This window comes from Anabrus simplex, chromosome 3 (genome assembly GCF_040414725.1).
Source record: "Anabrus simplex isolate iqAnaSimp1 chromosome 3, ASM4041472v1, whole genome shotgun sequence".
Classification (NCBI taxonomy): Eukaryota; Metazoa; Arthropoda; class Insecta; order Orthoptera; family Tettigoniidae; genus Anabrus; species Anabrus simplex.
This window is the reverse complement of record NC_090267.1, coordinates 160,973,110-160,997,988: the sequence shown is the minus strand read 5'-3', so window position 1 is coordinate 160,997,988 and position 24,879 is coordinate 160,973,110. Positions and strand designations below refer to the sequence as shown.

Here is a 24,879-nt window from a genome sequence, read left to right as displayed (position 1 = left end):
TATGGAATCTCTCCTACACGATTTCCACAAGTTGTTAGAGAATTAGCTTGTGCGGAATAATGGTCTACGTGCGTACTTGTCTACCACCAAGCAGACTTAAGCTCTCCAACATTTTCAGCCTCATAATTCGAAACATGCCGGTTGTAAGATAGATCCTTATTCAGCCACACGCTTCAAATAACTCTGAGGTATCAATCAATCGGTCGGTCGGTCGGTCGGTCGGTCGGTTGGTCGGTCGTGTTATCTAAACAGAATTGGCCACATGCATGCCAGCCCTAAAACTTGACCTAAGCCGAAACCATATTGCTTTGAGGTTATGACTGAATATTCAAAAGTTTTCTAATTTTGTAGTTAGTACATATCAAAAGGATTCTACCACACAACCACACTGAAACATTTATAACATAAGTTTTATTTAGATCTTTATTTTCTCTTCATTCCTGTGTATAATAATCACTTACTTATATAAGTTTACTTGTTAATTTTTTGGTGAAAGGTATTAGGAGAAATGCATCCTTTATTTTTTTTAGCCGACTGTAAAGAAAGAAGTAACTCACTTCCTCGAGCAAGGTCATTGGTTTCTCTCTCTCTACAATGATGATGGAGATGTTCAGGAAGTATCGTTCGTGACGGTTGTTGCAGAAGATATGACCCAGAACTGTCCCAATGGCTGCAGTGGTAAAGGAGAGTGCCTACTAGGTCACTGTCAGTGTAACCCAGGTTTTGGAGGAGAAGACTGCAGTGAAAGTAAGTCCAGCTCTTTATATAAGTAGGTGCTTTTTAGCAGACTTAGATTTTAGTAGTATTTTACTATGTCTTCTTTCTAGTTAAAAATGGGAAATAATCTCCGATTTTGTTCTCCTTCAAATTTCCAAGATTACTCGAAAAGAACGTCAATAATTCATTATCATCTTTTAAATCCTCTAAAGTCAGCAGTGATGTCTTGTAATGGTCACATTTTGCTGCATTTACGTTTCTGCCCTAACCAAATGATATCAAAATATTTTTACATATTACAAATTCTTAGTTCGCAGAAGGTGTAAAATCCTTTCTCAGTATAGAATTACAGAGTGATTGCCTGGATTGCAAGAAGGCTTAGAATGTGTAGAGAATCATTGTTTGGAATAATACATCAGGATAAGTGCAAAGTAATGTGTAGCTCCTTAGCTGAATGGCCAGTATTGAGGCCTTCAGTTCAGAGGATCCTGGGTTCGATTCCTGTTAGGTCGGGGATTATACATAATACGTAATTAATTCCTCTGACTCAGGGACTAGGTATTTGTATCTGTCCCAATACTTTTTCTTCATATACACACAACACATTATACCACCAATTACCACAGAAAAACACAATAGTGAATACATCCTTCCACATAGGGTTTTTTACAGGGGTGAGTGGCTCAGACAGTTGAGGTGCTGGCCTTCTGATCCCAACTTGGTAGGTTCGATCCTGGCTTGGTCCGGTGGTATTTGAAGGTGCTCAAATACATTAGCCTCGGGTAGATTTACTGGCACGTAAAAGGACTGCTGCAGGACTAAATTCCGACAACTCAGCATCTCCGAAAACCATAAAAGTTGTTAGTGGATCTAAAGCCAATAATATTATTATTATTTACACATAGGGTTGGTGTCAGAAAGGGCAACTGGTCATAAAAATGGGCCAGATCTACTCAATGTGCCGACCCCAAGAAATTGGGAAAATGACCGGGAAGAATATTAACTTTATATAATCTGAAACTAATCTAATAGAGTTTGTATACAGAAGAGAATGAAGATTCATTTCAGCATTTTCTTCCACTCAAGAGGTGACAATTTGTAGAAACAAAGTATACAGATAACTTATTAGGAATATCCTTTTGTCATTGTAATGAATGAAGAGATTATTCTTGTTTTAATGTCCATAATGTAATAGTGGTAATTTTATTATTTTGAATTCATAGCATTCAGTCTCAATACTGGTGGAGCAATATTGATGTTTTCTCTCAAGCACCACCATCCCATGTTTATATTTGAATTACAAGACCCTCCATCTTTAGTACTAGTACTTCATTAATATCAACTAATGGAAATTGTTTCACTTTTGTGCAGGTGTTTGTCCTGTTCTGTGCAGTCAGAGAGGTGAATACATTAATGGCGAATGCCAATGTAATCCAGGTTGGAAAGGCAAGGAATGTAGTTTACGCCATGATGAATGTGAGGTACCTGATTGCAATGGACATGGACATTGTGTTAATGGAAAATGTGCATGTGTTCGTGGATATATGGGAAAGTTCTGTGAAGAAGGTAAGAATTTTTGAATAATCATTTATTTAGATTTAACTCCTCTTTAATTTTAAAAACTGAAATTGTAATTATAATAATCTCAGCAGTGACAAAGTGATCGACAAACTAACAGAGATCATTCACCAGATCTGAGAAACAAAGAAAATCCTAAGTGACTGGATAGCAGCCCTTATTCATGTCCTTCATAAGAAAGGTGACAAAGAAGTCGTAAACAACTATTGTGGTATTCCCCTCCTTTTGGTAACATACAAAATTCTCTTTCATATCTCAATCTCAGAAATAAGAGGTTTGTGTAACCACAAGCTCCATAACCGAATCTCAGAAATAAGAAGTTTGTGATTAGCCTACCTTCATCGACTTCAAAAAGTCCTACAGTTCTATAGATTGACATATACTCCACCAAATTCTAAAGGAAATGGGCTTAGAAAATAAATCAAGGGCCATTATCCAACAGATCCTAACCGACATGACCTCCAGAGTGAAATTCAGAGGAGAGATTTCGGACATCTTTGAAATCAAGATAGGTGTTAGGCAGGAGGATGGATTATCGCCTCTACTCTTCAACTAGCTTACTGAAGAAAATCATTTGAGAATGCTACAAAGAGATGTGCAAGGTAGAAATTGAGATTGGACTTAGAATAGGATATGAGAGAACTGACTTGATAATAGATTGCCTAGCTTTTGCAGATGATATTCTTTAATTCCCTAAATACCACTGCAAAATAGATCAACCACTTAAAACCCAAATAGCAAAGGCTAGCCTGCAGATCTCCTTTGAAAAATCAGAGTTTATAATTAATATCAAGCTGGCTCCTAGAGAGTTAATTTGGAAAAGGGAAAATCAGACAGACAGAAAAGTTTAAGTACTTGCGAGTGGATAGTACCTATTAACTCAGAAAGAAGCATTCACATCTACAGTCAACAAGTAGCATACCAGCTAACTAGAGATATCTACAACGAAAGATCAGTGTCCATCAATGCCAAGCTAAGGCATTATTGTTCAGTCATTCATCCAGAGGTCCTATAGGCAGAAGAATACCTTACATTGAATAGGAATAGGAAGTGTTTGATTGAAAAAAGAAGCCCAAGGAAAATTCATGAGAAAGGTCCTAGGACCAATCACAGAAAATGGGGAGTACAGTAGATGGCATAACAGAAAAGTGTACCTGCATGTGAAAATGATAACAGACACCATTTGGAAAGGAGGATTCCTTTTTATGGCCACATGTTAACTCGCAGAAACTGACCAACTGGATCTTTTACTGCTTTTTAAATAAGGAAACCAAGGGACTCTGGTTCATTTAAGTTGAAAAAGACCTCTGAGCAAATAGGGATCACGTGGTTGAAATAACATGGTCCACAGCAGCCCAAAAGTAAGAAGAAGAAGAAGAAGAAGAAGAAGAAGAAGAAGAAGAAGAAGAAGAAGAAGAAGATTCATTAGAAACAAAGCATACAGGTAACTTATTAGGAACATCTTTTTGTCATTGTAATGAATGAAGAGTCTTGCAAGTAACTAAAAATTCATGTAGGCATACTTTGGATAGTATTCTGGTCCACAATCTGATACACTTAATGTGCAAAATCTGTCTGGTGACTAGTGTGGATATGGTATTCTTACTCTTATGTATTTGTTGGTTATTGAATTTATTGGTTTTATTAGTAATTGAGGTATAATTCTGCTATCATGTATTTTCATTTTCAGGTAGTTCATAAATGTATTTGTTCAAAATTCATTTTGGCATAGTGAAGAACCTAACAATTATAAAAATAAAAATCTCCTGATAAATTCACAATTTGCACTTTCATTAGTTTGACAGAGAGTTTGTATTTCATGTATGCCTGACTGTATTCAAGTCCCTATCCTTATTTACATGACTTAATTCAAACCGTATATTTAAACTGTACCTGTCTTATTTATTCACTGTAATACTGGTAAGCGATGACAATATGGAGAAATTTAATTAATTAACATTATCATCTACAGTGGACTGTCCGCATCCTACATGTTCTGGTCATGGCTTCTGTGCTGAAGGTATTTGTATATGCAAGAAGGGTTGGAAAGGAGCAGACTGTAGTCAAATGGACAATGATGCGTTACAATGTTTGCCTGACTGTTCTGGCCATGGGACCTTTGATCTTGAAACACAGACATGTAGTTGTGAGCCCATGTGGTCTGGAGATGACTGTTCAAGAGGTGAGTAATTCAGTTCTGCAAATTCTGCAAATGGTTTAAAGATGTGTTGTTGCGGTTTGCTCAAGTAAGCACAAATGTGGTAATGAGTGTTCATTAATGTTATATTATGAAAGTGTTCTATGTTTTATTCTTAATTTTCAGAGTTGTGTGATCTAGACTGTGGAATTCATGGACATTGTGTTGGTGACTCTTGTATGTGCAATCCAGGCTGGTCTGGAGAATACTGCAAATTGAAACAGTGCGATCCTAGGTAATGTATCATAAATAGTGTGAAAGAAAATACCATTATTTATAAATTAAAAAAAGAGAAATAATAAGGTATCAGTACAAGAAAATATTTGCATGGAACAGCCTTGAAAGCAAAGAAGAGTAATGAGAGGGAATGAATACATTGGTAAAAAGCATAAACAAAATTAAAATCTCTGTATATGACTGACATAAAGATAAGCCTCTAATTGCTACCATTTAAGATTCTTCATTCAATAAAATAGTTGTTCAAACCTGCACTAAAATACAGCCATGTCCTGCTCTGTTTGTCACTTAAAATATAGTAGTAAATGCACAATATTTGTGACTATCCTTGACAACACTCCAAAGAATGCTGTCCTTTAAGATGTTATGGTTGGTTGTCAAGGTTGTTAAAAGTAGAATCACTACTCAGAGAGGTAGTATGCTTTACTGCTGACTAAGTTTATTAAACTACTATTTACAGTTATTTACAACTGCACTCAAGTGCGAGTTTTCCACTTCACGCAATTTGTAATCAGTACTTTGTCAAACTTATAACCCTCTGACATGTCAAACTCCTGTTCTCCAGCATGGCCTCTCACAGCCCAGTGTCATCTGCAGAGCAGTTCACTTCACTTCATAACTCGATTCACATATCACAGTGAACTCCACTTAACCATCTCACTCAATACTCTCTGATGCACTCCCGAATGTTTTGTCACTGACTCGTGACAGTATTGTAGCTGCCTCACTGCTGAATCAAGACTCACTTATGCTCACCAACTTGACTCTTTATACAGGGTACTCGAGTATATGATTCTTGCAGTTTTCATTCCCAGATCATTCTGGGTGCCTTCTCCATTGCTAGCCAGCTTCCATCTTCTTCTAAGGAGCTTCCTTATTGTGTGCCTCAAGAATTTGTCAGTGCTATTGTTTTGCTCACCACTGCTCCTTCCACATTGTCACCACTCTGCTGGCACTGTAGTCCTGCACTCTTCAACATTCATTGACACAACATTAAATTTCATTCTAGAATGTCCAATTATTAATTAGTTATTTCCTTTTTTTAATCCATATTATTATTATTATTCACACAACAGGAGCTGTAGACTGAGAAGTTACAATACACTGTTTGGAAATTGCAGGCTTGAATCCTGGTATAGCTGAAAGTAGACATCCTGAGCAGGAGATTCTATGTTTACTAGAGAAAAATATTAACACTAGAACTGCCAGAGCAGTCAAAATGACCACTTTTGACTGGTACACTTTTTACAAACTCTATTTTGACTGCAGTTTTTACTGTAGGACATTGAGCTACAGTGACTTTTCTGGATTAGAGGTCAGAATTATCCATATTAAATATAATTAATTTTTCATCATTGAATAGGGCATTAGTAATAGTATATCTATACCTGCCAGAACCACTGTATTAATCATCACAATAAAATGTATTATAACACAAGTGTGAAGCTCTTGTTGGGATATAATCATTTGCTTATAGTTGTTCTATCAACAATGGTAGTGTTCAAAAACAGAACACTTAGGTGAGGCTTTATCTGACCCTGTAAATAATTAAGAGGGGAATTCTGCAAAGCAGTATTATTGGACCTTTATGTTTTCTTATATACATAAATGATATGAGTAAAGAAGTGAAATCAGAGATAAGGCTTTTTGCGGATTATGTTATTCTGTACAGAGTATTAAATAAGTTACAAGATTGTGAGCAACTGCAAAATGACCTCGATAATGTTGTGAGATGGACATCAGGCAATGGTATGATGATAAACGGGATTAAAAGTCAGGTTGTGAGTTTCACAAATAGGAAAAGTCCTCTTAGTTTTAATTACTATGTTGATGGGGTGAAAGTTCCTTTTGGGGATCATTGTAAGTATCTAGGTGTTAATATAAGGAAAGATCTTCATTGGGGTAATCACATAAATGGGATTGTAAATAAAGGGTATAGATCTCTGCACATGGTTATGAGGGTGTTTAGGGGTTTTAGCAAGGATGTAAAGGATAGGGCATACAAGTTTCTGGTAAGACCCCAACTAGAGTATGGTTCCAGTGTATGGGACCCTCACCAGAATTACTTGATACATGAACTAGAAAAAAATCCAGAGAAAAGCAGCTCAGTTTGTTCTGGGTGATTTCAGACAAAAGAGTAGCATTACAAAAATGTTGCAAAGTTTGGGCTTGGAAGACTTGGGAAAAAGAAGACGAGCTGCTCGACTAAGTGGTATGTCCAATAACGGACCATTTATATTGTACTATTAAGTGGTATGTTCCGAGCTGTCAGCGGAGAGATGGTATGGAATGACATTAGTACATAATAAGTTTGAGTGGTGTCTTTAAAAGTAGGAAAGATCACAATATGAAGATAAAGTTGGAATTCAAGAGGACAAATTGGGGCAAATATTAATTTATAGGAAGGGGAGATCAGTATTGACTGACTGACACTGCATGGGCAGTTGGATATATAATATGTTCTGGCAGTTCTAGTGTTAAAATGGTGTCTAATATCATTTCACAGATCTCCCCCCCCCCCACACACACACACACACTAGTTCATACAAAGCAATAGTGTGGATTATCAGATATTTTTATATATAGCCTATAGTGGAGTGTGTAACATCAATAATCCAAACTATTGAAAATCTGAACCCGAACTCTCAACTTTTTTATAAAGGTGCATTCGAAAAAGCACGGGCATGGTTCACTCTCGGCCCTCTTGACACTGGTTGCTGTATGATGGAGTGGAGATGCCACGATCCACATTGAAGGAAAGTTGAATGAACCTGACCACCTTACACTTCTCCCTCTACCAACCCAGTCGCTGAAGATGAAACTTTCACAACACATTGCTCATCTGCAGTTGGCCCTGGCATGTTGTAGTGCATATGCACTTATAACATAGTTGCTGTCAAACTTGTTGTGTTTAATTTTGTTTCTATACTTTACTCTGTTTGTCTTACTGAAATGGCATCAACTGGAGGGGTTAATTTTTAACAATTGAACAAAAACTAGACATTTTGAGTAAATTGGTGAAGGCTGAAATTGGCACTTCTTTAGCTGTAGATCTTATGGTGTGGGAAAGGCCATAATCAGTGATTTAAAGAAAAATAAGGACAGTTTAGTAAAGTATGCCTCTAAATTGTATTCTGAAAAGGGAACCAAGAAATGTTTGAACAGCAAACAACTCTGAATTACTGTAGAAGATTCTGTCTGTTTGTGATTCACACACACACACACACACACACACACACACACACACACAAAGCAGCATGGGCTAACCAATATCAGGACCTCTTGCTTGTGGAAAAGCCCTTCAGCTCAACAAAAAATTAGGTGGATTCTCAGATTGCAATGCCAGTTCTGAGTGGTTGAAGAACTTTAAATTACAGCCTGACATAAGTGAACTTCAGATTCAAGGAGAAAAGCTGTCTGGAGATCCTAACATTCCAGAATTACAAAAAATTAAGTTTGCTGCTTTTGTTTCTGAACAAGGTTAGGGAAGAAGTGTTATTTATGATGCTTGTACACAGATAACTTGCTAATGGGTTTTGTGAAAATAGTTCAGTTCTCCATGGAATAAAAGCTATTTATAGTGTATATCAGCCTTCATGTTCCCATTACAACGTACATAGCCCCAGTTAGATGCTTTTACTTCAATTACTTGTCCTCCATAAACCCATCCATGCATAGCTACAAAATTATTGAGTTTAAGTTAATATAATTTTTCTTTAACTCAAAACTCAAGTTTCTGTTACTGCTGGAGTTAGTTGTATTATATTAAGATACTAATCTTGGATTAATAGTACCTCTTTCCTGATTTATCTTCCAATTAGAGAAGACAAAGCTGTTACTGGCTTCTTGCAACATATGTCCACACATCATTAAAAGCACAGTAATTTCAGAAATGTATATACATTACATTGAGTTAAAAGATATACCTAATTAATGCTATTTTTTATAGGTGTAATGAGCATGGTCAATGCAAGAATGGAACATGTCTTTGTGTGACTGGCTGGAATGGCAAGCATTGCACGATGGAAGGTTGTCCAAACAGTTGTAGTGGCCATGGTCAGTGTCGAGTAAATACAGATGGAGCATGGGAATGTCGCTGTCTTGATGGTTGGGATGGCCGAGACTGCAGTGTTGCCTTGGAACAGAGTTGCAGTGACAATCGAGACAACGATAAAGGTATAAATACAAGTATTAAGTATCCCAGCAAATATGGAAAAAAAAAAACCCATTCATTACCTTTCCTTGTAGAATACTGTGTTAAAAACCATACTTCTAAAGTAAAATGCATTTTAGTTCAGATATTGCTGCTTGCTGAGATGATTAGTATCACTCCACCAAAGTTTATTTCAAAACTTTTTTTGAAAGTTAAATGTCAAATCTCTTCTTTTTTAAAACATATATTGTTTATTTTGTACTTTTTCCATCACCGGTTAACAGTTTAGCAGCCTAATCTTTATTAAGTTAATTATAATCACATATTGCAAGATACTGTTTTAGCTCAAATATTTTGAATGACAGCTTTAACATGTGTTAGATACAATATTTTTATATTTAGTGTTTACATTCTTTTTGCAGGATTTATCATAGCTAAGTCAGGAATTTGTGAGTGCATAATTTTGGTACGGTATATCCTAAAGTTTATGCCTTGATGTAGGCCTATATAAAAAAATCCAGTCTATTACTTTCTTGTCATTAATCAAACATTCCAACACAATTAATACAATATACCAGCCTTCTATACAAATGGAGAAATTATTTCTTTATGTTGGTGCACATTTATCTCAAATATGAAGAAACTTTAAGAGCATTTTCAAATTTCAGTTTGGATACAACTATTTATTTCCTTATGTGTATTTCAGTGGAACAAATCATCACAATCATAATGATCATAGAAGATGTTTATGAAATATACCTATGTTATTTATAAGAGAATTGATTATGGTAAGATATAATTGGGGGTATTTTTGATTAATCATAGATGGTCTGGTGGATTGTGAGGATCCAGAATGCTGCTTTAATCACCTGTGTAGAAGTAGTCAGCTGTGCGTGTCTGCACCAAAACCTATTGATATTCTTCTACGTAAGCAGCCTCCAGCAATTACTGCATCATTCTTTGAGCGCATGAAATTTCTCATTGAGGAGGGTAGCCTTCAAAACTATGCTCGACAGGAGACATTCAACGAAAGGTAAGTGCTACCTTTTACAGCAACATTCTCTTTTTCCACCAGAGAAAGTTCTGTTACAAATAAGCTTACTAAACGTGCATCACATGTTATAATACTGTTGTGGTGTATTTCTTCCGTGTCCCTATCACTTTGACATGGTTAAAAACAAGTTTTCAACTCTGCTTTGTTGTGCCCTACGTGAAATCACCGTCCCAAGTTTTGTATATTCATATTTATGTATGTGTGTGGGTGTGAGTGTTGGATTTTATTGATGGTCACAGCAATTAACTGTTTTTCTTCCATATGAAATTCTGTTACAAGTAACAGAATTATAAACATATTTTTTCATCTGTGTTAGACTTCATGGTATTTAATCTAACTTTAGTCACTGAATAAATATTAGTCAAAATTTTAAGATGATCTGAACCCAAGTTCAGGCATTAATGAAACAGTTAGTTGTAATATTGGCAGCTAGGTGCATTGCATGGTAATGTGTGCCGTTATGGAAACCTGTGGTGTCTCAATATCCAGCTGCCAAAGATTATGTGTTATTTGATCTGTTTTGTGAGTGTCTTTCAGTGATGTGTTTGTAATTGTTTGAATATCTGGAAAGTCAAAAAGGACATAAAACTGACTTTTCTCATTTCATTAGTAGTTAACATACAGTGGAACCTTTGCTATTCTTTGCCAATTTCTGACTAGGTTATCTTTATAATTACAAAGTAATAAATTTTAAATGAATTATAGGGCTTGAATTGGATAGGAGCAGCCTTAAATGGATTCTGATCCATAAATATACCTTTTCCGGTCCAGTTCATACAATCTTAGAATTGTTTTATTTAACATCTATTTTCAGAAATAGAAGTATCCCCAAATTTGCTAATAGGTACCTGCAAATTTTAAAAAATTCCTACTCCAAGGAATGGTACACTGATACTACTCTATTTTTGTGTTCCTGGGACAAATTATACTGTACGGTACCTCAAGAATTGGGAAAGCATTAATGGTCATTCGTATTCATTTAACCCATTGAGCCCTGCATATTTGTTGGATTGAAACTGCATTGGCGCTGGGATTATTTTGGAGGAAATATAGTGTTGCTTCATATCATGAGAAATTTCTTACTTACAAGACCATTAAAGATTTAAATATACATGAAAACAAAAGGCTTTCATACCACAAACTGCGGAACAAGGAATACTGTAAAACATTTTATTTTATTAGAATCACGGGACCGTACTCAGTCCGCTTGCCATGCTGGTTTATCCTAAGGCAGTCAGTAATTCAGAGGGAATGTCATCAATTCCACGTGCCTTGTTCCTATTGAGGTCACTCACAGCTCTGTCAAACTCTGACCTCAAAATTGGGTCTCCCATTTCATCAGCATTAACAGCCTCTTCATGTTCCAGAACCAAATTATCTACATCTTTACCTTGATACAACTGTTGGATATGCTCCTGCCATCTTTCTGCTTTGTCTTCTTTCCCTAGAAGTGGCTTTCCATCTGAGCTCTTAATATTCATACACCTAGATTTCCTTTCTCCAAAGGTTTCCTCGATTTTCCTGTATGCAGCATCTACCTTTCCCAGTACCATACAGCCTTCAACATCCTTGCACTTCTCCTTCAGCCATTCTTCCTTAGCTACCTTGCACTTTCTATCCACTTGATTCTTTAATCGCCTGTATTCTTTTCTGCCCTCTTCATTTCTAGCATTCTTGTATTTTCGTCGTTCATCAATCAGGTCTAGTATCTTCTGAGTTATCCACTGATCCTTAGTTGATCTTTTCTTCCTTCCTAAAATGTCTTCAGCAGCCCTACTGACCTCATTTTTCATGACTCTCCACTCTTCCTCTATAGTGTTTCTTTCAGTCTTTTCATTTAGTCCTTGGGGAACATGTTCCTTGAAACAATCCCTCACACTCTTTTCTTTCAACTTGTCTAGATCTCATCTTTTTGCATTCTTTCCTTTCTTCAATTTCTTCAACTTCAGATGGCATTTCATGACCAACAAGTTGTGGTCAGAGTCCACGTCTGCTCCTGGGAAAGTTTTGCAATCCAACACCTGGTTTCTGAATCTCTACCTAATCATAATGAAGTCTATTTGATACCTTCCAGTGTCTCCAGGTCTCGTCCACGTATACAGCCGTCGTTTGTGGTGTTTGAACCAAGTATTGGCAAGGACTAAATTATGATCAGTGCAGAATTCAACCAGCCGACTTCCTCTTTCGTTCCTTTGTCCCAATCCAAATTCTCCTACTGTACTACCTTCTCTTCCTTGGCCTACCACTGCATTCCAGTCTCCCATCACAATTACATTCTCGTCACCTTTTACATATTATATTAAATCTTCTATCTCCTCGTATATTCCTTCTATTTCTTCATCATCCGCTGAACTAGTAGGCATATAGACCTGCACTATTGTGGCGGGCATTGGTTTGGTGTCTATCTTGACGACAATCATTCTTTCACTATGCTGGTCATAGTAGCTTACCCTCTGCCCTATTTTCTTATTCATTATTAAACCAACTCCTGCATTTCCCCTGTTTGATTTTGTGTTGATAATTCGGTAGTCGCCTGACCAAAAATCTTGTTCTTCCTGCCAACGTACTTCACTTATACCAACTACATCTAACTTTAGCCTATCCATCTCCCTTTTCAGATTCTCTAACCTACCACAACGATTTAAACTTCTAACATTCCACGCTCCGACTTGCAGAATGTCAGTATCCATCTTCCTGATGATCGCCCCCTTCGTGTAGTCCCAACCCGGAGATCCGAATGGGGGACTAGTTTACCTCCGGAATATTTTACCCGGGAGGAAGCCATCATCAGTACATCATTCATACAGAGAGAGCTGCATGTCCTCAGGAGTTAGTTACGGCTGTAGTTTCCCGTTGCTTTCAGCCGTGTAGCAGTATCAACACAGCTAAGCCATGTTGAGTGTTATTGCAAGGCCGTATCAGTCAATCATCTAGACTGCTGCCCTTGCAACTACCGAAAGGCTGCTACCCCCCTTTCGATGGACCATTCGTTAGTCTGGTCTCTCAACAGATACCCATCCGATATGGTTGCACCTGTGGCTCAGCTATCTGCATCATTGGGACACGCAAGCCTCCCCACCGCGGCAAGGTCACATGGTTGGCAGAGGAAGCTCATGTCAATATCAGGCATTAAAAGCAGAAACTAGCTTAGCAGTGAATGTAGGTAAACTACGCAGCTTAGTCTTAGTTAAGTAGTTTATATATGGCATCTCATTTCCTTCTAAGATGAAGATCTTTGTACCTAAGTACCTACTATTTCCGACATAAAAGAGAAACATCTGCTCTTGTTTATGAATCAAAACATACTGATAGATCCTATACTATGAGTAATTCAATATTTATGCTCTGAATTTAATGTCTGATTGTAATTCTCTTGACATATGACATTAGAAACAGTTTAGGCATTGTCTTTACAGTAGAACATCAATTGCCCATCCTTTGGTTAGCCAATCATTTGATTACCTGATTTCTAGCTAAAATTCTATGTGTTTGTTAGAATATAATAAAACATTGCATCTTTTATAAAGATACAGTATAAAGCATCCAAGAAGAAACCTTGTGCAAGGCTGCAGTCGCTGTTCAAAATACCATACATGGTATTCTCATCTGTTGAGACCAGGTTACCAACCATCACCGATCGTTCATGAAATTTTAAAAAAGTAACTATAGTCAATTTGGCTTCAGTTTGCAATCTGAGTATAAACATCATCTGTGACACAATGTCTTCAAATCAAATAAATAAGAGAATATGTAAAGTGTTGCAAAATGAAACAAAAGTGAGAATAACTGAAAGATTCAAAAGCGACGGACTGGTGCTCGAGGGTAGTGGTGAGGAAGAAGAGACTGTACCTTGATCTCATATTCCTCTACGAACTGCTCTTGAACCAGAGAAACCGTCATGCAAGCATGGAGCAAGTATTTGGATATTATTTTATCCCAGAGAATTTGAATGGATATCAGCAAAGGAATTGCAGCTAGTAAAGTTCAGAAGAAAGTTACAGACTTCTTCAGAGGAACATAAGAATATGGTAGGAACAAGTCAAACAGATTTTCTGGTTATCCATTCCTCTGTTCCCCTTCATTATGATGGATAATTGAGGTTCTAGTGTACTTTGATAGAAAGCGCCTGGATGAGTTGAAGGTATTGAAAAGGGAATATGGTGGAAAGGGGTCAAAATATCCCTCCATCCTATGTTTTTCCAATAATCATAGCAAACGTGCTTAGTATTTAGTAGTTTACTTCATAATGTAAGACAACATTGAACATCCACACTAGTATCAGAGTTACCTATGATTACCTCAAAATACATACAAATTCTTTTTGGAAAATTAAATACCTGTTCATCTTCATAATTAGTCTTATTGGGAAAGGGGAGTCAGACCTTGTCGACACCACACAAGCATAATGAAGAGTTTGATAGGAAAATGCCCTTATGGTTATGCACTATGAGGTAATTTTTGAAGGTTTCACTGATTAGAATACAGCACTGTTATTTTTACAGATTTTAAGGTACACATGAATATGTATAATGCTTATGTAGACCTACTGTTTAACATCCAGCATAAAATAATATATTTCATCTAATGTGAATGATTCTTCTAATTTGCAGTCATAAATGAATATTATAAATCTACAATGTAATAGTTAAGGTACCTTTAGTCTAATCTAAATCTGGTCAGAAAAGAAATGAGAATTTTAAAGATGCATTAAGTCTTTAGGAAAGACATGAATATCTAGTAGAATGTCAGAACATTAGCAAAGGTTCTGCCTTGTGTTTTCTCTCTGGCCGATGTTAATTGTGTGGGCTTCTTGTTTCTCTCCGTGCTGCTCAGTGTGTTCTGGAACCACTTCAACACCAGGTAAGGTCATGGAAGCACGTAGCCTACGCATCTTCATGTTAAAAGAAATGAGTCATCTTGCTTTTTTTTTTTTTAAATACATCATTTGGATTGGTTTTTTGAACACTTGCCAGTTTCTAGATTTGCTGGAGTCAGATTGAAATATACATACTGTATATTTAGAAGATGATCATTTTGTTGTAGTGTTGTTATTGTACATGTAGTGTATGAGATCTGTATTTGTTGCATGGTTAAGTTTCAGTTATGACCCATCACTGTGCTCCGTGACTTTTAAGTTTGCTTCATCTTTGTAACACAAAGTAGATTCTGTATGTAATAGAGATTCATGTAATGATGGATAGACCATTCTTGTTTAAAAATGTAATACATATTTGTTTATGTTCTCTGCTCAATTGTACATTTGTGTTTCTCTGTCTACAGCAGTGGTATGGTACTTGCTGAATTCTGTCTATTTCATAACTTGTTCTTTGAAACTTCTTGACCACAAAGACTTTTGATTTCCAATAAATAAAATCGTGAATGGAGCAGTTTGTCTATAGCCAAAACATTTCAAGCACCCATACTTAAATTATTCTCTATGATCAAGATCTTCAGTCTTAATATTACAAGGAGGATTGGAGTATTCGTGTAGTTCCAGAACTGCAGGATCTATTAGACCCAATTAAAAAATCTAGAGGCTTTAATGTTCTAAAGAAAATTTGGTTTGTTCTGAATTGAGTAAGTAAAACTTCCAAAAGATGCGGCGATACTTTGTACAAATTGGGTAAAGTAAGTTCTTTTGCGTATGACCACAGAGCATCTTGGCAGACCATTTGCTGTTTCACAAGTGAATGAAGGTTGTGTTCATTTAATGGGACTCAGAGTGATTCTATTGTAGCTACACCATTACCCTGTGAGTGGATCAACTGTTTAAATTTGTTGGCTGACACATTTTTTCAATGAAGAATTTTTTAGCACCAAACATAAAATGAGGAGACCATCTGTGAATCCTTCAAGTGGGCTGGGTAAGACTTGTATGAATATATACCTCCACCTGTTTCTGTCTTTGTAAATTACTTCTCTCTTTATATTTTCCAATGTCTCTCCTTTGTTAGATCTCCTTTACTTTGATCCAATCACCTCCTTCTCAGATGTCCTACTGGTCTTTTCCCAAAGATCATCCTGTCTAAATACTGCGTGAGAATCCATGTCACGTACATTCACTTTACATGGCCCAACAATTTCAGCCATGCATTTCTCAGTCTTTCTTCCATTGTCGAGTTCACCTACAAGTCTGTTCTTGTGTAATCATTCCTTATTCAGCCCCTTGTTTATTTATTATACAATCTTCCTGCAACAGCTGCAGGTTGCCCAAGGACAAAGAGTATCTTAACAACAATAATGGATACAGATAGATACAAGAGATAATATGAGGTTAAGAGTAGGCAAAAGAGTGAGGGACATCAAACATTTATCAGAGATATGCAAGCATGGTTCTTGAAGATCATGATGTTCTTCTTGAGAGAAGATGTTAGAGATAAAATCTTTATTCAGCCCAAAGGTATTGCAAAAGCTGACAAAAAATTTAGGTAGGGTTCCTTGAGCACCCATTATCAAGCCAGTTACAGAGATGAATGAAAGCTTATACTTTTGCTTATAGAAGTCCACCGTTTTTCATTTAAAAAAATTCCACATCGACCTCTTCTGGCTGGTTTTCTTTGGTCTCAAATCTGATTGTTGGATCAATGATGAAACCTTCAGAACAGGATGGCTTAAAAGCAATAATGTCAATGCGTCGGTTGCCTCCTCTGTTGGAGAGACCATGTACTTTTTCATAGATATTATAACCTTGTCCTCTCAAAGCGTTAGCTATCATTGATCTGGCTACATTATGGCGTGAGGTGTGTAGTAAATCACCATGTGGACAGGCTCCTAGGACATGTGAAAGAGTTTCGAACTATGCGGCAACACCGACAGAAGCTGTTGCCCTGGGATCTGCGAGGTACAATACGCACAACAGAGACATTGGCATTCATTTTTATTGCCCCACACCATTCATTGAAAGACGATCCTTTATGATCACGATTCCATGCATTTTCTGGAGTATACTGTCTAAATGGGACTAAACCTTTGCCTTTATGCTCTTTCTTGCTCCAGTTGTCAAAAGCTCTTCTTCTCAATTGAAGTCAAACTTTCCTTGTATCTACAAAACCATGTCTTTTGTCTCAAATAGATTCTATTTCTGCTACATTCAATGTGGTGAGGCTTGTGCTGATCTGCATAGCTGATCTTAGGAACTTAATTTCACATGCTTGTAATTAACTGATGTTATAATGATGATATTAGGACTAAACACACATCATTCCTTCATTTTAATAGTGTCACTTTGTAATAATAATACAACAGATTGCATTGAATGGCTAAAATAAGGAACTGTCATCACTAAATTCAAAATGGCATATCTTTCAGCATCCTTACACATTGCAAAGTGACGAAGTGAATAATTATGGGTATCCATAATATTTTTCCTATAACATTCTGTTAAGTTTATTATATGATAAAGATCGTTCATTATCCATATATATCTTCTTTTTTTTTTTTCAACTTACTCTATTGTAGGCAGAGTTAAACTTTAAAATCTTGAGTTGACAAGTCAGTTGCTTTCGGCTAGGAACTAACTTATGGGACTTAGAAAGTACTCTACATCTAGGGCAAATCAAACTTCAATCCTATTGCTTCCACATGATCTACATTCAGGTGGAATTATTTTGACTTCTGCTGGAAGTATGGGATGAAATTATTGCAAATAAAAATAAATCATATAAAACACAAAAGAACATGACACCCTCCTGTACAGCTTTTGTGTAATACACTATTTTTATAAGCGAATCTCAGTATGAAATTACACTCATGTTCCTTTCTGATTGAAGTGTCAATGCCTGCTTTTCATATTTTGTTTAATATACTCTACACAGTTTATCCCAAAAAGAACATGAGTATATACTATTACTCCTATAACATTGTAAGATTCAATTAGTCAACAACTAAGTCTAGGGTTGCCAGATTTCTGAGAGGAGAAATAGGAATACATACTGTATGTTGACACAGAACTTTCTGGTATTGTATGGTACCACAGTGAATTAGCAGATTAAAAATTGTTGTAACGGTTTTTAAGTTGCTATCTTTATTTCCACATTGAAACATAACACAGAGTACATATTTTTATATTACTTGCTAACACAATGAGTATGCTTCAGATCTTTGGCACATACAGAGGATATAACACAAAAAAGTGGACAAAACTTAACTCATTGCGGACCGTGGACAGCGTAAGACGTTTAAGCTTGCTCCTATGCTGCGGGCCATTTAATGTTCCGAGCGAGGCAATGTTGTTTATATTCGTCATCTATGTATTCTTACACCTTAGTCAGCGTTACTGGTTGTAGCAGGAAGTTGGTTGACATTTTTTAGATAACCCCCGCATTGAGTGGGCTCATGTTTATCTTAGTATTTTTAGCGGGAATATCTCAGCACTTCCTCGCGTGTCAAGTCGGTACTTGAGATTCCAATGCAGTGCGTGTCGTTCTTACCGAGTGTAGTATAATGGCTTATAAAACAAAGTTCATTACGGAAGAAAACTATCAGATATTGTTCACAATGATGATTCTGGTGATGAACTTATTCCTGAAATAGACTCAGATAGTGAAAGTGAGAGTGACGAGGAAATTCCGATTCCCGAATCCAATAGGCCTATAAAGGAAAGTGAAGTGCCTGATACATATTATCCTAGTTATTGTCCACCTGTTACATCATTTAGAGAGAATTCAGGTGTAAACGTTTAAACAGAAAATGAGCAGGATATTTTGAGTTAGGTGAGTATTTTCCTGAATGACGAATTTTAACAGTGTGTGTGTGAGCAGACCAATCTATACGCGAGTCAAGTGATAGGCGCGGCGCCCCGGCCTTTCACGAAGAATTCGTTCATGCAATCGTGGAAACGGATTAGTCCAAAATCCTGATATAAAATGTACTGGACCGAAGACCCTGTTTTTCACACCCCGATATTTTCTAAAACAATGTTCCGAATACGCTTCCTTCATATTCTTTCCTTTCTTCACTACAGTGACAGTAATCATTATGCCGAAAGTACAGATAGGCTGTATAAAATTAGACGTATTTTAGAACCTGTGACACCAGATATCACACCCTAAATATCTAATAGAGGTTAGCACAAAGTATCATGTTTCTAACATTTATAGTTCAGGAGTAATGGTAAATTTTATTAAGTAATGCACGTTAAGAGGGCCGGGCATGAAAATGGCTGGTCCATGCATTCAAGTGTCCCGCTCAGAAGCAGGTACTGAACGTGTTAAGGTATGTATTCCTTGTATGTAGAGAAGACAAAAAGGTTATATGAACATGGGTCCGGAAATGCTTGGTTGCTACATTATTAAGGCTTGCAAGTAGGATCAGTGTGCATTCCAGAACTTTTGTTTGCAGGAATAAAATACAATATATTTTATGTTACATGTTTTTGTAATGTGTAACACTGTGTGTGGGGTGAATGATACAAGCTCAATTATCTTAACGCCTGCACATGGGTTCTAGTCCTGCTAACAAACATACTTATGTACTTGTAATCCATAAAGTGGCAACCAAGCATGTCTAGGCCCATGTTGAGACAACCTTTTGTTCTTCTCTACTATACAGAAGAGAAATCTACATCTGAAGTTTTGTCTGAATTTTTTGTTACACTGTGTTTAAATAAATTTATATTTTTCACGTTAATTTGTACTTCACTTTTTAGGAAGTAGTATGCTGGCAGGACCTAGTGTTTACAGTGCACTATGTCTTCTGGTATAGGCTAGAGCAATTTTGTTACTTTCATTGATCTGTCTCTGTCTTATACTTGGCTTTGACAATATGAAAGTGACTGAGGTATGAGCGATGCTAGTAATGCCATTCCTTATGCAGCCAGTCCCTGCTATGAATGGTGTGAAACTATTGCTCATAGGGTCGGTTGGTGCATGCATTTCAGTGGGCTTGGCAGACTGATATGCAATAGCAACTTCTGGCTCAGTGAGGAAAGCAATGGGAAACTACCTCACTCCTCATTTCCCTAGTACGCCTCTTCAGTGATGCCTAGGCCATCTATGACAGCTGATGGCGGAGCTGTTGAGGATCCAACCAGCCTTTGGGCTGATGACTAAACATACACAGTATATTATAAAAATCAACTGCAACTTCCTTCATAATTGAAATAAGTGTACAAGTAATATTTTAAAGGATCAGCTGTAGATCTGTTTTAGTGTTCATAACAGAGAAAACTCTATCTATGAAAGCATTTGATTGATACATACTTAAAACAAATTTAACTGAAACTAAAGCATTGTACAGTTTTGATGCACAAATCAGTTTAATAATGTATAGCCATACATCCATTTGTTTTCAAAATAAGGACAGTTTCATATGGTTGACGATTTGCACTGTACGTAGAACAAAATGGGAAAATTGTATACTCTGCTGTTTAAAACCGTACATCTGCCAAGTCCAATTAAGTCACTGGTGGTGAATCCAAGTGGAAAGGATCATATTTAGTATTTAATTACTATATCTAAATAATTAATGTTATTAAGAATGATTATACTGATTAAGTCAAATCCAATCCAATCCAATCCAATCACCAAGCAAGTTGGCAGCTTGATGCAGGCCACATAGCTATGAAGTTGCATTTGGGAGATGGTGGGTTTAAACCTCATTTTGGCAACCATGGAACAGTGGGGAAAATGCTGGGGCTGACTTTAAGGCCTGGTTGCTTCCTTCCCAGTCCTAGCTTTGTCAAACCTTATCATCACCATAATACCTATCAGTAATTATTTCATGTCCCACTAACTACTTTTCAGTTTTCAAAGATGCCAAGGTACGAGAAGGCTGTCCCATGGGAGTTCTTTTACATGTCGGAAAATTTCCTGACACGGAGATGACGTATTTGAGCACCTTTGACAATCTGTGGACGGAGCTGGGATCAAACATGCCAAGTTGAGCTCAGAAGGCCAGTGCTCTGCCATTGGAGCTACTCAGCCCGACTGTCTGAGTCAGTGACTAAAACCAATAGAATAAAAGAAAAAAAGCAGATAAACCAAGTTGGTTTAAATGAGAGTTAGACATTCATGCTTAATGCTCTTTTAGAAATGCTAATTCAATTTCATTTCTGTAGCTTGGGTAGCATAAGATATATGTAATCTGGGCCTTTTATAGCTGATTGTGTTTTGTAGGGCAACAGTTTTACCTTTTATAACATTAGAACATTCTGAAATGAATATATACTGTATATGGGAAGATAGGGAGCTGAAATTTGATGTGAAGCCGGAAACTGGAAAAGAAAGAAAAATCCCTAACACGATTATCCAGGGACTGAGAATAAATAGAGCAAGAAGAATGGGAATCGACAAAGAGAGAGCCCATGATGTCAGCTATGTGAAACGTTTGTCCATGTCTTTTTTAGTTGTTTATGTTTGTACCTACTTGCTGCCCCATTTATCAATACTGAATTGCAATATTTTTTTATGCTTTGTGTCTGACTCTTTCCATCCCTACTTCAGGGTTCCTCTTTTCAGAATTTTTTTTTTTTTTTGCTATTGGCTTTACGTCGCACCGAGACAGACAGGTCTTATGGCGATGATGGGACAGGAAAGGGCTAGGACTGGGAAGGAAGCGGCCGTGGCCTTAATTAAGGTACAGCCCCAGCATTTGCCTAGTGTGAAAATGGGAAACCACGGAAAACCATTTTCAGGGCTGCCGACAGTAAGGTTCGAACCTACTATCTCCCGAATACTGGACACTGGCCGCACTTAAGCGACTGCAGCTATCGAGCTTGGTCAGAAATATTTAGGTACTTGGAAGTTGCCTCTCCATTACGTATATTGATTGAGAGTATGCCATGTAATTTTAAACATTATCACTTCTTACTGCCATCATACAATGATTAAAGTAAGATATTATTTTTAAAATTATAAGCCCACCTGGTTGCCATGATCATTAAGGCATTGAAGTCTAAACGGTTTAACACCGTGGTTAGCCAGTTCAAGTCCTGTTTGTGGCGGTATGCAATTTCTAATCACTAGATTGCGCGCTAAAAGCCTGGATTAAATTCCAAACCTCTCGATAGTGCTTATGTGGAGTGAGGGCATATGACGCTGTTGATGGTGATTTGTCCATTGGATGGGGACGCTAAGCCTTGAGCAGACCCCTTGGTGCTATTCGACAGGAGTAGGCTATAAACCGGCACCGGGTTTCAACCTCTCCCTTCCTACTTTCATATATCACATTATTCATTTAATCTCATTAACTCCTCTGATGAGGTTGACATCAGGAAGGGCATCCGGCCATAAAAACCCACCACAAGAGATTCATTTCACCTCATACCCAACTCCATGGAGATACAGACAAGGGTTGGACAAACAAACAAACAAACAAACAAACAAACAAACAAACAAACAAACAAACAAACAAACAAACAAACAAACATTACTTTTAAAATTATGATAAAAGAATTTAAATGGGATGTTAACATTAAAATTTAGTGCAGGATGAGGAAGTAATAACGTAAATAGATGATACACTCATGTTCATAAAAAGCAGAACACTTTGAATGACTGGAGATAGGAAGTTCATATTCACAGGCCACATTCATTAGTATGTTCTGCAGAAATGATTAGCATTTCAGTCACTGAGTTTCGGCATGTGTCCTGTTGCCTAATAGGCACTGGGTCCTCCTTGGGTACTGATAATTTGTTCCATGCGTGATGGCATCAATGCGTATAAGGTGTGAATGGCGTCCTGGGTTATGGCCATCCATGCTGCATTCACCTGGTTCCACAGTTCATCTTTGGTGGTTGGCATTGGGTCACAGCGCTGCACCCATCGTTTCACCATATCCCACACATTTTCGATTGACGACGAGTCTGGTGATCGGGTGGGCCAGGGTAACAGTCTGACATCCTGTGACAACAAGGAGGCATTGTCCTGCTGAAATATGGCGTATGGCGTGTCGTGCAGAAAGGGTATGGCTATGGGTCGCAGGATGTCATTCACATAGGTCAAACTGGTCACAGTGCCCTGGACACACACCAACTGTGATTTGTGGTTGCATCCAATGGCATCTCTCACCATAAGGCCGTGAGTTGGCGCTGTATGTCTTGTGTGAATGCAGTCAATGTGATGCCTCTCCCTCTGTCAATGGTAAACCAAAATGCAGCCATCATTTTCAAACAAACAGAACCTTTATTCATCTGAAAACACTATCTGCTGCCATTCTTGTCCCAAGTGACGTCATTCCATACATCAATGCAGTCTAGCATGTTTATGCATGTTAGTCAAAGGTAGGCGGAGAAGTGAACGATGCGCCGGTAACGCAGGTGGTAATAAACGGTGATGGACTCTCACTCCTGATAGTGTATGATGTGTTACACTGTTCTACTGTTGCGCCAGAGCCAAGGAGGATGCTGATATGTCGTGCAATGCCATTCGGATGAGGTGTACCCGTTGCCCTGCCGACACAATTCGTTCCACATGAGCAGCAATTTCCTGGATGGATGCTTCACATTCTCTCATGCCAATAATGCGCCCTCTTTCAAACTCACTCATTTGATGATATGGTTCTCTTATACATCTGCGAGGCATCCTGCATGTCTGCTCAAATCACACTGATCCATTATTTTCGGTTTTTAGCAACAATGAGAGCCGCAGGCACATTTTACCAGTCGGTGGTGGTGCGCCGAGATATCGATGTGGACCTTGAACCTAAGGGCCGATATGGTTCAAATGCTAATCATTTCTTCAAGGTGTTCTGGTTTTTATGAATATGAGTATTTCTAGATTAATGGTAATAGACAAGAAAACCTAGGATAAAAAGTAAAGGTCAAGTCACAAATAAAGGACTTTATCTGATGATATTTTGGAGAGATTTCAAAACTGACTGTACACTGTTGGGAGGTAAAATGTAGTATACTGTCTTACAACAAGTTACAGTTGCCCCGTGAAACTGCAAAGACTGGCGAGACGCAATTTCAGCACAGCTTTGCTGCTGTCAACTGTTGGAGAGTGGAGAACACAACTGCTGGCAATCGGAAGCAACCAGAAAGGAAAACTTCCTCGAATGCCTGACAGAAGCACCAATGCAGAGCAATATTGGCAAGGACTGTGATGTGTTTGCCAATAGCCTACAGAAATGAAATGCCTAAAATGCATAAGAGCTTCATATAAGTCAGTTCAGTATGTCTCATGCTTTCCGATGTTAGGGGGTAACATCCTTTCAAAACTATTTGTATCTACAACTGAACAAGAATTAACATTACAGGGCTTGGGATTTTGTGAATTTGTTTTGAAGGAATGTGTAAACAACAAATCAAGATTTCACTGATTGCACTTTTTGATGGAACTGTGTTCCACTTTAATGGAAGTGTTAATCATCACAACTGTCATTGTGCTAGAGAGAATCCTTAGTTATTGAGTGAATCTTGGAGGAGACTGTTAACGTCAATCGATGTTGTTACATCCTTCTTGAATTTATGGTGCCAGCGATGAACACAACCATTCTTCTAACAGGCCAGTGCATTCCCTCACAATGCTATTGCTACTGTAGTGAGGAAAATTTTGAATCACAAATTGCCAGACAGTTGGTTGGGAAGGAGAGAACTTAATGAATGGCCTGCCTACTCCCCCGATCTTGCAGCGTGTGACTCTTGGTTGTAAAATTATTTGAAGGAGAATGATTTTAAGTCCAGAAACTGTGAGATATCAACATGCTGAAAACAATGACTGAGGAAGAACTCCATGCTATTCCAATGGACATGTACCATGGAGTAATGGGTGACTTCCCATAGCATTGCCAGTTATCCTTGGTTATGAAAAGTGAGTTGTTTGAGGCAGTAAAGTGACTGATGGTGCTGTGTATTGTTCTTTAATTTTAAGAATTGTATTTCTAATGGTAATGTCTCAAAAGCATAATAATGTCATGTCATCACATGATACAATCAAACCTGTAGCCATATTTCTGACTCTCCCGGAATGATATCCCAAAATTCATTTACTGTCACTTAATCA

General features: G+C 37.5%; 1 protein-coding gene across 1 annotated transcript in view; it reads left to right on the top strand.

Moving 5' to 3' along the window:
* Ten-m (teneurin transmembrane protein Ten-m) overlaps nucleotides 1-24,879 on the top strand; it is a 107,189-nt gene that overhangs the window by 33,347 nt on the left and 48,963 nt on the right. Inside the window, exons 7-13 of the mRNA XM_068226818.1 lie at nucleotides 531-747; nucleotides 2,089-2,283; nucleotides 4,268-4,477; nucleotides 4,619-4,727; nucleotides 8,679-8,905; nucleotides 9,708-9,915; nucleotides 14,770-14,796. Of these exons, the coding sequence (XP_068082919.1) occupies nucleotides 531-747; nucleotides 2,089-2,283; nucleotides 4,268-4,477; nucleotides 4,619-4,727; nucleotides 8,679-8,905; nucleotides 9,708-9,915; nucleotides 14,770-14,796 (1,193 nt within the window). The remainder of the gene's footprint in view (nucleotides 1-530; nucleotides 748-2,088; nucleotides 2,284-4,267; nucleotides 4,478-4,618; nucleotides 4,728-8,678; nucleotides 8,906-9,707; nucleotides 9,916-14,769; nucleotides 14,797-24,879) is intronic.